The sequence below is a fragment of the Myxine glutinosa genome, chromosome 12, assembly GCF_964187855.1.
Source record: "Myxine glutinosa chromosome 12, kmMyxGlut1.1, whole genome shotgun sequence".
Lineage (NCBI taxonomy): Eukaryota > Metazoa > Chordata > Myxini > Myxiniformes > Myxinidae > Myxine > Myxine glutinosa.
The window spans coordinates 60,955,984-60,971,202 of NC_136272.1; the positions used below are offsets into that span (position 1 = coordinate 60,955,984).

Here is a 15,219-nt window from a genome sequence, read left to right on the forward strand (position 1 = left end):
GATTTGAAATCTGAATAGGATTTGCATAACAGCTTACTGAAACCAACCACCAACTACTCTTGAGGTCAACATAGGTGAAAAGGTCAACATAAGCCAAAGGTCAACCAGTTTTTTCAAATTTCTAAAATCCTCAATTTTCATCCGATTGACTTGGAATTTGAATCGGATTTGGATATCGGCGAACTGAATTCAACCATAAACTATTTTTGAGATCAGCATAGGCCGAAAGGTCAACATAGGCCAAAGGTCAACAACCATTTCAAATTTCTAAAATCCTCAATTTTCATGATTGACTTGAAAATTGAATGGGATTTACGAATCAGGTAACTGAATTCTACCAACAACTATTTTTGAGGTCAAAATAATTCATAAGGTCAACATAGGCCAAAGGTCAACTATTTTTTTCAAATTCCAAAATCCTCAATTTTCATCCGATTGACTTGAAATTTGAATAGGATTTTCATATCAGCTAACTGAATTCAACCACCGACTATTTTTGAGATCAGCATAGGCCAAAAGGTCAACATAGGCCAAAGGTCAACAACAATTTCAAATTTCTAAAATCCTCAATTTTCATCCGATTCACTTGAAAAATAAATGGGATTTACATATCAGCTAACTGAATTCAACCACCGACTATTTTTGAGAGAATCATAGGCCAAAAGGTCAACATAGGTCAAAGGTCAACAACAATTTCAAATTTCTAAAATCCTCAATTTTCATCCGATTCACTTGAAATTTAAATGGGATTTACATATCAGCAAACTGAATTCAACCACCAACTATTTTTGAGAGCATCATAGGCAAAAAGGTCAACATAGACCAAAGGTCAACAACTATTTCAAATTTCTAAAATCCTCAATTTTCATCCGATTGACTTGAAATCTGAATAAGATTTGCATATCAGCTTACTGAAACCAACCACCAACTATTTTTGAGGTCAACATAGGCCAAAAGGTCAACATAGGCGAAATTTCTAAAATTGTCAATTTTCATCCGAATAACTTAAACTTTGAAGACGATTTCCATATTAGGTCACTGAATTCTACCACAAATTATTTTTGAGGTCAAAAGGATGCTCTACTGAGTACCATGCTACTTTGTTCTGTTTTGCCAAGTGTCACTCTGTGAGTGATTTTTCATTTGTCTGTCTGTCTGTGAACAAGATACCTCAAGTTATGGACGGATTTGGACGAACCTTGGTGGACAGGTTGGGTGTGTGACAAGGAAGAATTGATTCAATTTTGGTGACGATTCGAATCCGGATCAGGTAATTTTTAAAAAGTGATTCTTCACTATTGAGAGATAGGGCTAAAACCGATATATAGCAGGATATCTCAAAAAGTTATGGACGGATTTGGCTGAAACCTGGTGGACCGGTTGGGTGTGTGACAAGACCTAATCGATTCGAGTTTGGTGAAGATCTGAATATGGATTCGGATACGAGTATTATTTAATTTTTTAAGTGATTCTTCACCATTGGGAGATATGGTGAAAAGTGATAAATAACATGATATTTAAAAAAGTTATGGACGAGTTATGACTAAACTTGCTGGACGAGTTGGTTAGGTGACAAGAACAAGCCAATTAGATTTTGGTTCAGGTCCGAATCCAGATGCAGTCTGGGATACAAATGGGGGTTACAAAACATAAACTGTTCTGCCTGGCGGAGGTATGCACTCTACCAAGGGCCGTTCTAGTTCGTCTTGGAATTCATGGAACATTCAACATTCATCTCCAACACCACCACTATTTCCACCTGATAATCTCCCAATCTGAACACATCGATCTCTTCCATTGACAATATTTTAACCTTTTTTATGTTTAAATAAAGACCAGTTGTTTTTTTTCGTCAAGTCCTCTTTACTTCCTGCCAACAGAGTATCAACAGCATACCTTGGGTTGTTGATACATCTTCCTTCATTCCTGACTCCAGCCTCCATGTCATCCAAGTTTAATTTCCTCGTGATGTAATAACTATACATATTGAACAAGTAAGGGTAGAGAATGAATCCTAGTGTGACCCCTTTTTCCAATTCCAAACCATTCTCTCTCTCTCTCTCTGTCTCTGTATCTGTCTCTCTCTCTCTCTCTCTCTCTCTCTCTGTCTCTATATCTGTCTCTCTCTCTCTCTCTCTGTCTCTGTATCTGTCTCTCTCTCTCTCTCTCTCTCTCTCTCTCTCTCTCGCGCCCCCTGCTGGTCGTTTGCATGCTGGTTGTACTGTCATGGCGTCTGCTTGTGGAGGCCTGTGAGTGCTCTGTGTTGTTGCTCCATTCCCCCCCCGTTTTCCCCCCTCTGTGTCCTTGTACCTGTTCGTGGAGTCTTCCTGGTGATTCCCATATACGTTGAGATGGGAGAGAGAGCCGGAGAGCACAGGGTGATCGCTGGTAAGGGTTCGCCGTTTTTGGGCGTCGCCCGATCGGTGTTTGCTCCTTCATCTTAAACCTCTATTTTCTTTATTTCCTTTCGTTTATCCTTCCTTCAGTTTGTTTTGTTGCCTCCCTTTTCCGAAGTTAGGGAAATCGGAGAGGTCTGATTGCTTCCCATTCCCGGAGTTCGGGTAGGGAAGATTGTATTATATATTCACCCTCCCCGAGTTGGGGAGGGGTTGTAAGTGCAGCTGTTCCAGCATGGCAGCTGCACTATCTCGATTTACGGCCTTTCAGAGCCTGACCCGTAAGCACGGGTTCTTTTGTGTACCTCCGGAACGTGAGGTTAGTGTCGAGGACGTTGTCCTCGCAACCGGTCGTGTTGTCGGGATCGACAAGGTTGTTGCCGCTTCGCGGATGAACAAGCGGATCGTTATTTTTTTGTCCGACGTGGATTGTGTCCCACAAATTGTCGAACAGGGTTTGACAATCGATCCAGATTTATTTGTAATGATTTCCCCACTAGATAGCCCAGCGATAAAAGTCGTGATATCAAATTGCCCCCCATTTGTATCCGACGATGTACTAATTAAAGAGTTGTCCCGATACGGTACCATCGTGTCTCGTATCTCCATGATTCCCTTCGGGTCACGAAACAACGATTTAAGGCACGTGGTCTCATTCCGGCGGCAAGTGTTTATGATTTTAAAAAATTCCCAGAAGGATTTAAACCTTATAATAAAATTAAAACATCAACAGAACGAATATACAGTGTACGTGTCCACCAACGTTCTAAAATGTTTTGGCTGCGGACAATTTGGGCATGTTAAGCATGACTGCCCCCGAAAAGAGAATTCTCCACAAGTGCAACCTCCCCTCCGAGCCGGGAATAAGCAACCCCCCCACCTTCCCACCACCGGTCCAAACCCTTCCACCACTGACCCAAGCCTTCCCACCACCGACCCAAGCCTTCCCACCACCGAACCAAACCTTCCCACCACCGAACCAAGCCCTCCCGCCGCCGAACCAAGCCCTCCCACCACCGACCCGAACCTTCCCACCATCGACCCAAGCCTTACCACCACTGATCCCAATCTGTCCACCACCGACCCAAGCCCTCTTACCACCAATCCAAACCCCCCCGCCGTACCCCCCTCCCCTCCCCTTGAAACAGGGGCCCCTCCCTCTACTGAAGGATCTAATTGCAGCCATCTCCTGTTAACTATAGATCTCACCCCCCAGGCGACATCGTCCAATCACAGCTTGTTGCCTGCTATAACTGATCCTACCTCTCCCGCCGTGGTAGCCGATGGGATCCCCCTCCCGATGATCACGTCCTCCCCCCAAACCCTTGCAATCTCTTCCCACTAACCAGGACGAGTTTCAATTAGTCTGCCCAAAAGGAAAAAGACATCTGCAAACAACAGATGAAAACGGTCATCTCTTTAAAAAACCTACAACTGAAAACCGACAGCCCCTCCTCTCTGGCCTAGATTTGTCCCTCGTCACAGAAAATCGTTTCTCGGTATTGGAGGACATAGATGTGGATGAATCCTCGCCCTTGTCTACTGACCTAGAAACTGATATGGTTGAACCACAAAAATTAGTACCCCCCCCCTCCCCTGAAGATGGCTCATTTCTCTCCCTCCCCGTCCCCCCCCCTCTATGGACTATGCCCCATCCGATAACGTGGAGGGATGTGATGACGGTGAGGAGATAAATGATGAAAACCAGTGTGACACACCATCTGAGCCATCTGATATAGATGACTCTGTTAGTGAATGTGGTAGCCTTAAGGAAGAAGAAATCCCTCCAATCCCTCCCTCCGAGATAAAAAGGTTTCTTAAGGACACATTCCGAAAAAGGAATGTTGTAATAGAAACCTTTTTTCCGGAGCTACCTGATTTTATACATTCCGCTAAACTGATGGTAAAACGGCCCCACGTTTTTAATTTCAATTCCTCCCAACGTCACCGTTTAAAGAAGTGGTTGCAAAAAGCTAAGAATGAACTGCTATCAAAAAATTGAGTGGTGGTCACTCCTCCTTATAGCTGTAATGAGTTTTTCCATTTGTAGCCTGAATATTAACGGAGGATGTAGCTCTGTCCGTAAAGTTCAAGTAAGGGATTTTTTATTACAGAAGAAAGTTGACATTGCCCTCTTACAAGAGACCCATGCCAACGACTGCTGTGTCGCAGAGTGGTGTAGGCTCTTCCCCGGCCTGTCCTTCTTTAGTAACGGTGACTCCCGCAAAGGCGGTGTCGCAATAATTCTTAGCCCCTCCTTTTCGCCTTCATCGCTTAAATTCGACGAAATACACAAGGGATCCCTAGCATCCCTAGAATTCCACTACTGTGGAAAATTCTATACTATTTTTAATATCTATGCCCCAAGTACGCCTGTAGCTCGGCGAGTTTTTTTTAATGACCTTGGGACACACCTAACGTCCCTCGACAGTCAAAACGCCCTAAAAAACCAAGACAATCATGTTTGTATTGGTGGAGATTTTAACTGCACCCTCCAACCCCAACTCGACAGGAACAGTGCAGAGCCCCATCCTGCCTCCACAATCCCTCTCACCAAATTTTTAAAACAAATGAATTTGACAGATATATGGCGGGTACAGCACCCATCAATCAGGCAATACACATGGTGTCGATGTATTCAGGGTAATATTGTACTTGCTCGCTTGGACAAGTTTTATATTAATCCTCCACTTGAACGCCTCGTTCTGTCATCCAAAATTTACCCATCAGGATTCTCGGACCACAGCGCAACATTTCTCAAAATTTCTGCCCCCTGCCCGAAACACAAGAGTGCTTTTTGGAAATTTAATAACAACTTACTTGATGATAGTACCTTTAAGGACATTTTTCCGGAAATTTGGAATATTCTGGTTGCCTCCCAAGGGAATTTCTCAAACCTCAGACAATGGTGGGATAATGCCAAAACGCACATCAGACTGTTCTGCCAACAATATCGTGCGTATGGTGTTCAAGAGGAAAGAAAAACCACAACCTTACTTGAAGATGAAATCCTGGAATTACAGGAACAGCTTCAGGGAACTGCAAGTGTGAGCTACCAGGGAATGAGGCAACAAATCCATGGAAAAACGGCCTTACTGAATTCCATATCCGAAAGGCGAGCACAAAATGCTTTATTGCGCCTGAAGATGAGGTACATACACGACCTTGATGCTCCAACCAAATTCTTCTTCAGCCTTAAAAGGGGGACCTCTTCGTCAATGATTACACGCTTGCTCCATGATGGGGAACTCCTTTTTGAAGATGGCAGAATCAGGGAATGTGCCCGGAAACATTTTAAACAACGGTTTATGCGGCATGACATTAACCAGGATGCAATATCGGAACTTGTTTCTAACCTTCCAACATTGGCGGAGGATCAGAAGCAGCAGTTGGAGGATCCTCTTAGGTTACCTGAGCTCACCGCTGCCTTGAAGGCCTTGGAACCTGATAAAGCCCCTGGACTGGATGGGCTGACTAGTGAATTTTTCCAGTTTTTTTGGGACACCATTGGACCTCACCTACTGCGGGTATTGAATGAATGTTTAGAGGATGGACAACTGCCGTGGAGTTGCCGGAGAGCAGTCACCACCTTAATTCCTAAGAAAGCGGACACTCAACTTATAGAGAACTGGCGTCCTATTTCTGTTTTATGTACGGATTATAAAATTTTAGCCAAAGCCTTGTCTAATCGAATGAAACCTTTTATGAATGTACTAATAGGAGAACATCAATCCTTTTGTATTCCTGGACGTACTATTTTTAATAATATCTTTCTTATCCGTGATACCATTCGGTTTTGTAACAATTTTAATATGAATGTTGGTCTGTTTTTTATTGACCAAGGAAAAGCCTTTGACTGTATTGACCACATGTACCTTTTTAGAGTTTTAGAGAATTTTGGGTTTGGACCTATTTTTATCTCGTACGTTAAACTTTTGTATTGTAATATATCCAGTGTTCTTAAAATTAATCAAGTATTGTGTAGCCCCATTGCTGTACAACGGGGAGTACGGCAAGGTTGCCCGCTATCTGGACTTTTATACTCTCTTGCCATCGAACCTCTTCTGCTCCAATTACGTACGCACATTTCTGGCTTCACTGGATCAATTCTTACCACACCGCTAAAAGTCTCTGCCTATGCAGATGATGTCTGTATTTATATAAAAAATAGTACTGACGTCACTGCGGTGGCTCAGGCACTAAAAACATATTGTCAGGCTTGTTCAGGCCAGGTAAACTGGAAGAAGAGTGAAGCCCTTTGGATAGGACCCGGAGATTGCCCGCCAATTGTCCTACCAGGAGGAGTGAACTGGCAGAAAAGTGGCATTAAATACCTCGGTATTTTCCTCGGAGACAACACCTTTGAGCAGCAGAACTGGGTGGGATTACCAGACAAGGTAATGGCAAAACTGGCCCGCCGGAAAGGACTTCTTTTTCAACTTTCGTACCGCGGAAGAACTCTCGTCATTAACAATCTTGTCGCCTCTATGCTATGGCATAAGATGATATGCCTACAACCGCCCGGGAGCCTTCTTATTACACTGCAAAAGAGCATTGTCGACTTTTTCTGGAGCGGGAAACACTGGCTCCAACCCCCCGTGGCATACTTGCCACTCGCTGAAGGTGGCCAAGGTCTTATTGATATCCGCAGCCGGATTATGGTCTTCCGGCTTCATATCGTGCGCCAACTTGTATATGGAGATGAAGCCCTACTCTGGAGGCCTCTGGCTAACTGCATATTACAGCTTACATGCAAGCTGGGTTACGACCGAGAACTTTTCTTGATGAACCCTCATCAAATCGATTCATCCTTGCTGCCCACCTTTTACCAAGGGGTGATGAACGCCTGGCAAGCCCTGTCCTTTTCCCGTGAAATGGCAACATACAACATGGAAATGTTGTTGAACGAGCCCCTATGCTACAACCCCTTCCTGGAAAACAGCTTGAATAATAGGGGACTCGTTCAACGTTTTGTTGATGCCAAGCTGCTGCGAGTGAAAGACCTCATGACAGAGTCTGGGAGCTGCCGGCTGAGTGCTGCCGCTGTGGCACAAAAAACAGGAATAAAATCTGTCAGGATCATCTCTCGGTTCCTTCAAGGGATATCCACAACGTATCATAATACCTGCGAGGAACTTGGCCCTTCCCCCGAGGAAACAACGGGTGACTTCCCCAAACTCCTAGTCTTCAGCCCGCCACTTAATCTGTCCCCTGGCCTGAACAGCCCTGATGATACTGCATTATCCCTTCCCGCCTTTCCAAAGAAAACTTTGTACAACGCGTACGTTAAAATTTTATACGCAAAAACATTTTCTGAGCACCCGAGGCTTCGATGGCGGGATGTTTTACCCCCAATACCCCCCAATTGCCCCAATTGGCGAAGTTTTTATCTCTTGCCTACTCCAAAGTATGTTGGAGATATTCAATGGAAACTTGTACACTGGATTTTACCTTATAATGTTTTACTGAACCGGTTTTCTACTGCTAACTCTAATCTATGCCCTTTCTGTGCATCCATTGAAACCCTACCGCATATATACCTTGAGTGTGAACGATTGCAACCTCTTTTTACATTCCTTCAGGAACGCTTTGTGAAGCTTGGTTCCCTCTTCAATCACAATGTTTTTATTTATGGTGTTTTAGGACCGTCTTCCCTTAGGAATGTGGTTTTAATGAATTTTTTAATTGGCCAGGCCAAGTTTGCAATTTATAAATCCAGGAAGAAAAAAATGGGAAACGCTTCTGACTCGTCATGTGATGTACTGCTCACCCTTAAGGCTCTTGTAAATGCAAGACTAAAGCTAGAGTACCGGTTTTTTTAAATGAACAATAATTTAACATGTTTTAAAGAAAAGTGGGTTTTTAATGATGTCATATGCACACTTGATGATGATGATTTGAAAATAACCTTTCCTTGAGACCATTTTATTGTGTTTTGTTTCTTTGTGACTGAACATAACTGATTTTTTGTACTCTTGTAATAAAAGGAAGAAACAGTCAGTCTCTCTATCTCTCTATCTGTCTCTCTCTCTCTCTCTCTCTCTCTCTCTATCTCTCTATCTCTCTATCTCTCTCTCCATTCTCTGTTATTACTGTAGATTATTGTTTGGTGCGCTGGATTCTTATCAGATGCATCAAGTGCTCCAATATCCCCATTTCTCTCAACACAATCCACATCAATTCATGATCAACACAATCGAAGGTTTTGCTATAACTTATGAAACCGAGATTCACCTTCCTTTGATATTCCCTTTGCATTTTCCATGACCCACCTCGGATTTTCCATGATTTCCACTTCTGAAACCTACTTGGGCTTTTATTGCTAACTAAAGTCTTCCATTCCATGTTGAATAATCTTTAGTAATATCTTGCGAGCATGTGAAATGAAGGGCGTGGTTCATTTATAGTCGATGGACAAATATATGGTATAAGGGATTTGAACCTGGGTCAATGAATGTATCATGAGCAAGAATTCAAATGAGAACACAAACAGGTGAACTCAACGATATTAGAAAGAAAACTATGAAAGCAATTTCCACTCCAACGTGAATGTCTTCCTCGGGAGAGACCTCTGTGTAATTATCAACATGCGGAGGGAGGATATCTACATAATTCCTTAAACCTCTACTGAACTTTCAGATCGCCAACTCCTATTAAAAAGCCCTTCACGTCTAACAGGTATCCGTGCTGGACCCTGAAATGGGATAGTGCGCAGCAAACACCTTCAAACATAACCCCATACTGATCAATCATCCATAAACACAAATTAATACAATGTACAGAATAAAGCAAAATCAACAACTATGCAGAAAGTACACAATTTATTAATTATACACATGTTCGTGCAGGATCGGACACCACAAACCGCACCTGGGGTTAAGCTTTAAACGACAGCAGTGTATATAGAGGTGGGTTAATACTGTGTGTGATAGATCGAAGGTTGCGGGTAAGAGTTCAGATAAAACCGGAGTGCACGACGTGAGCTCGGCGCAGAATCGGATAATCGGATCAGGAATGGTTTGGAAAAGTTTCAAAAGGGCACAGTGAAGCTTTTCGTGTCTCAACGCCACAAAACGCAGCTGTTTGGAAATCCAAGAACAGAGGAACCTCTTGTAGGCCTCACTCTTGAGAACGGTCAATTTGATGTTAGCTCAACATTCAAAAGTGATGAAAGGAGAACATAATCAAGCTTCTTACGGAAAGAGGGAATGTTCAGGAAAATGAAGCATTTAAATGCTTTCAAATACATACAGTGACAGACTGGAGATAATGTATAAAAGAGCAAATTCAAAGCCGAAGGTGTTAATGCGAATACGCGGACGAGCCACAAGATAAAACTGGGATGTTGTTGTTGTTTTTCCTCCCATGATCTACAATTAAATACATCTTGGTGTTTTTTTTCCAATCACGCATTCCACATCAAATGAAGATACAAAAGACCATTGTGACAAAGAAGTCCATTGTGACACAAAATGGTCTGTAAGCCCCATCCCCACTTGCATGTAACAACGTTATACACCCCTAGACTGTCCGCCGCGAGGTCCAACTTGTGCTGCTGAGGGTGTTAAAGAAAGAGAAGACTAGTGGTTAAAGTCCACGACGTGGCTTTCTCAGAATCATAAACCGTGAACCAAAAGTGGCTTTTCCTTATCCCCCGAAGTCTCGTTAAAGCTTATCTGACTTGAACCATCGAGACGATTCCATGTTATAGATGCCAAATGGTTTTAGGTCACGTCAGATGTTGTTGTATAGCCCCGGACATTTCTCTTGAACAAGGTCACGGCACGGAGACAGCTGATCGATGTCGCAGGAGCGACCCAGAGATCCCCCACATCAGGGATGGTGTACCCCCCACCTTCACAAAGTCAGGGCCACAACAGAGTTAGAGTAAGAGTGAAAGAGAGCGAGACAAGAGGGAAAGGGCCGGTCCATGGTCACCAATTGGTACTCTGACCGTGACCGCGCTGACCTGAGAAATCCAGGCAGCAGGGAAGAATGGGGAAGATTTGGCCCTCGACTCACGAAGAGGTGTCCCCGATAGTTGTACATATCAGATGTTGTCCCAGGTGGTAAAACCTTGGTCACAGGGTGGGCCATTTAAACACCATGTACCGCATATATATATATATATGGGAAATCACTTTTATGGGGGTTCTTTTTATATCAAGGTATGGTCTTAAATCAATGGAGTAAAATAAATTACAACAGATTCTCTTTGCTTCCATTACCAACCTTCAAAAAGAATCAAAACATAGCATCACAATACTTTCTCGTGCCCCAGTCATTATTTAGTGAAGTATCTGATACGAAGAAGGAAAAAGCATGGTCACGTGATCTTATCTGGCTTAACCCACAACTTTCTCCCCAGTGCTAACTCGCTGAAGAGCTTTGAATAGAATTACATTAAAAAAGAATGAAACCTGAAAATGGAAGCGAAAAATGTAACAAAGTATGGGAATCGAACCCAAGCCATTTCCACCACGCAAGGTGCCCCGACCAATGGGACGGCAGGACGCACGAGCGAGTGAGCCCAAGGGTCCCGGGAAGGGTCGATCATCCCTTGCGGACGGACGCTAGCCAACTGAGGCCCTCCTGGAGACCGTCGCCCTTGGTGGCGCAAGATGGCTGCACGTACCAGATGCGGTCGCGGAGGCGCGTCAGCTGGAGCTTCTCCTGGACCTCGGACGGTCTCATGGCGCCCTGGACGTCCTGCTTGTTCGCGAACACCAGCAGGGTGGCTCCTCGCATTTCACGGTCGTTTATGATGCGATGCAGCTCCTGGCGAGCCTCCTCCACGCGGTCCTTGTCCGTGCTGTCCACCACGAAGATCAGAGCCTGCGTGCCCGTGTAGTAGTGACGCCATAGCGGTCGGATCTTGTCCTGTCCGCCGACGTCCCAAACGTTGAAACGAAACTTCTTGTACGATACGGTCTCGACGTTGAAGCCCACCGTGGGAATGGTCGTCTGCACCGTGTTTCCCAGCTTGAGCCTGTACAAGACCGTGGTCTTCCCCGCGGCGTCGAGCCCCAGCATGAGAACGCGCATCTCCTTGGAGCCCCAGGACTTGGAGAAGAGTTTCCCCATGGCGTGGGCGGGTGTGGGTGGACGCTGGAGCGTTGGCGGCCTCTCTGCCCCCCCGCGCACACCTCGACGGCACAGGTAGCGCGACGTGCACGTTAACGAGCCCCGACTTGCCCGGGTGCGGCGTCTCCACCAGCGACACCAAACACACGTTTCGCAAACGCCCGGAGAAACTTTCCGAACAAACTTTTCCTCCCTTTGCTCGTCCTGTCCGTGTGATTATCTGCAATTCAAGAACACGCGTTAACCGGTTAACCGAGGAGCGAAAGAGCTTTGAAAACGAGGGTCGGCTTCTTGCCGCCATACAACTACTTACATACAACGTAAACGTTAACAGCATATACAGCTACAGTGTAATAACAAGTACCTACCTTACAAAGCAGAGGTAGAGTGAGTGCCCCGTGGCATCCGCACCAACGTAACTCCTGGGAACTCCCTCCGTGGCTCGGCTCGTAGCACGTGACGTATGGCTGTGACGTCAGTTCGTACGAGAAGGGATGGAATAGTTAATGAGGTCGTCTGTTTGTATGGGCGTGGCATTCGTTCGCCAACTGAGCAAAGCTGTTCAAGAGCAAAATAATAAATAAATAAATACGCATTTGTTGAGGAACAAATGTTAACACGGTTTAGTCTTTTGGTTTACCGTCCAGGGTCATTCAAGGTCCGAATTACCCAGGTGTGCTGATTTGGCCGTAAACGCCGCAAGCATACTTGATCTCTGATGAGACACCTGATCTCTATAGTCCTTTAAAAGTTGAAATAAGATCTCTTATAACATACCTGATCTCTGATTTCTTCTAACATAGCTTATAACCAATCTGTGATGACATGCTCGATCTCTGATAACATAGCTGATCTCTGATAACATAATGCCTGATCTGTGATAACATGCCCGATATCTGATAACATATCTGATCTCTGATAACATGCCCAAACTCTGATAACATACCCGATCTCTGATAACATAATGCCTGATCTGTGATAACATGCCCGATATCTGATAACAGAACCGATCTCTGATAACATACATGCCTGATCTGTCATAACATGCTCGAGCTCTGATAGCATACCCGATCTCTGATAGCATACATGATCTGTGATAACATACCCGACCTCTAATAACATACATGCCTGATCTGTGATAACATGCTCGTTCTCTGATAACATATCTGATCTCTGATAACATACCCGATCTCTGATAGCACGCATGATCTGTGATAACATACCCGACCTCTAATAACATACATGCCTGATCTGTGATAACATGCTCGTTCTCTGATAACATATCTGATCTCTGATAACATGCCCAAACTCTGATAACATACCCGATCTCTGATAACATACCCGATCTCTGATAGCATGCATGATCTGTGATAACATACCCGAAATCTAATAACATACATGCCTGATCTGTGATAACATACTCGCTCTCTGATAACATATCTGATCTCTGATAACATGTCCAAACTCTGATAACATACCCGATCTCTGATAACATACATGCCTGATCTGTGATAACATGCTCGATCTCTGATAACATATCTGATCTCTGATAACATATCTGATCTCTGATAACATGCCCAAACTCTGATAACATACCCGATCTCTGATAACATACCCGATCTCTGATAACATAATGCCTGATCTGTGATAACATGCCCGATATCTGATAACAGAACCGATCTCTGATAACATACATGCATGATCTGTCATAACATGCTCAAGCTCTGATAGCATACGTGATCTCTGATAGCATACATGATCTGTGATAACATACCCGACCTCTAATAACATACATGCCTGATCTGTGATAACATATTCGATCTCTGATAACATATCTGATCTCTGATAACATACCCAAACCCTGATAACCTACCCGATCTCTGATAACATACATGCCTGATCTGTGATAACATGCTCGAGCTCTGATAACAGAACTGATCTCTGATAGCATACATGCCTGATCTGTGATAACTGATAACATACTCGATCTCTGATAGCATACCCGATCTCTGATAGCATACATGATCTGTGATAACATACCCGATCGCTGATAACATACATGATCTGTGATAACATACCCGATCTCTGATAGCATACATGATCTGTGATAACATACTCGATCTCTGATAGTATACCCGATCTCTGATAGCATACATGATCTGTGATAACATACCCGATCTCTGATAACATTCATGGCTGATATTTAATAGCATGCTCGATCTGTGGTAGCATACCCAATATGTGATAACATACCTGATCTTTGATAGCATACCCGATCTCCGATAACATACCCAAGCTGTGATATCATACCCGATACCCCAAAATGTAAGAAATTTCAGAAAAGAAGGGAAAGGGAAGGGTTGGAAGCAAAGGAGTGGGTAAGGGGGTGTGGTGGTGTGGGTGGAGAAGGAAAATAAGGTTGGTGGAGTTAGCAGTCAAGGTGTGTAGTTGGGAAGGGAGTGGGTATAGGGTAGTGGCTAAATAACACCGTTGTTATGCACACGTAATAAATAGATGGAACCCTGGGATATGTGTGGCATATTAATAACAACAATACATTATTTTCGATGTGACTAACCATTTCGAGTCAATGAGGATTCAAAATGGCAGCATGACAGAGAATGGAATTCGTAGATAAAAATTCACAAAGTCAGGGTCATGAGGTCATGCCATATAAATGGTTTGGATCACCGGAGTACCTTTGTGAATTATTATTGAAACATGTCAGCGAGAGCCACAGGATTGGGTACTATTAAAGGACTGAAATATATTCAGCACAAATGTCAAATGAACGCAGAGAAATATTCTTATTTATTTATTTTCATTTTTTCCTGTTGAACAAAGTACCATCCAAATAGTTTCACTGATAGGGCATCAAAGGAACTGCCCATCATTAAAAGTTGCTCAATTCAACCTTCAGTACTAACTGTCCCTAACAAGCCCACAAAATGAAGTCACTTCTCAATCGCCATCTTATATTGCATCACATGATCTCTGATAACAACTACTTTAACCACGATTCTGAAAAAGAAAACTATTTTCGGATTTTTCAATCACTCGAAATAGAATCCTGTGCAGGATTCCATACATCTTGTACATCTAAATTCCATACATCTAAATGGTCCATACATCTTGTCCGCCCACGATTCAAAACCAGGAGGAACCATCATTTTTTTTAGTGGTCGGGAGTTCCATGAAGATGATTAACGAAGTTGGCCTAACTGCACGAATGCCGTGACGATACCGTCACGACTGCAGTAACAGAAGGGCCGAGATGCCAATATGCCAAGATATCAATATGGCAAGGTGCCAATATGCCAAGGTGCCAATATGCCAAGGTGCCAATATGCCAATATGCCAAGGTGCCAATATGCCAAGATGCCAATGTGCCAAGGTGCCAATATGCCAAGGTGCCAATATGCCAAGGTGCCAAGGTGCCAATATTCCAAGGTGCCAATATGCCAATATGCCAAGGTGCCAATATGCCAAGGTGCCAAGGTGCCAATATGCCAAGGTGCCAATATGCCAAGGTGCCAATATGCCAAAGTGCCAAGGTGCCAATATTCCAAGGTGCCAATATGCCAATATGCCAAGGTGCCAATATGCCAAGGTGCCAAGGTGCCAATATGCCAAGGTGCCAATATGCCAAGGTGCCAATATGCCAAGGTGCCAAGGTGCCAATATGCCAAGGTGCCAATATGCCAATATGCCAAGGTGCCAATATGCCAAGGTGCCAAGA

General features: G+C 43.8%; 1 protein-coding gene across 1 annotated transcript; it reads right to left on the reverse strand.

Annotated features, from left to right (window-relative positions):
* Window positions 1-9,202: 9,202 nt before the first annotated feature.
* Window positions 9,203-11,954, reverse strand: LOC137437455 (ADP-ribosylation factor 6). Its single transcript, XM_068131792.2, has 2 exons — window positions 11,849-11,954; window positions 9,203-11,700 (listed from the first exon to the last, which is right to left on the reverse strand). The coding sequence occupies exon 2, from the start codon at window positions 11,478-11,480 to the stop codon at window positions 10,950-10,952; it is 531 nt and encodes a 176-aa protein (XP_067987893.1). The 5' UTR covers window positions 11,481-11,700; window positions 11,849-11,954; the 3' UTR covers window positions 9,203-10,949.
* Between the last annotated feature and the right edge of the window lie 3,265 nt (window positions 11,955-15,219).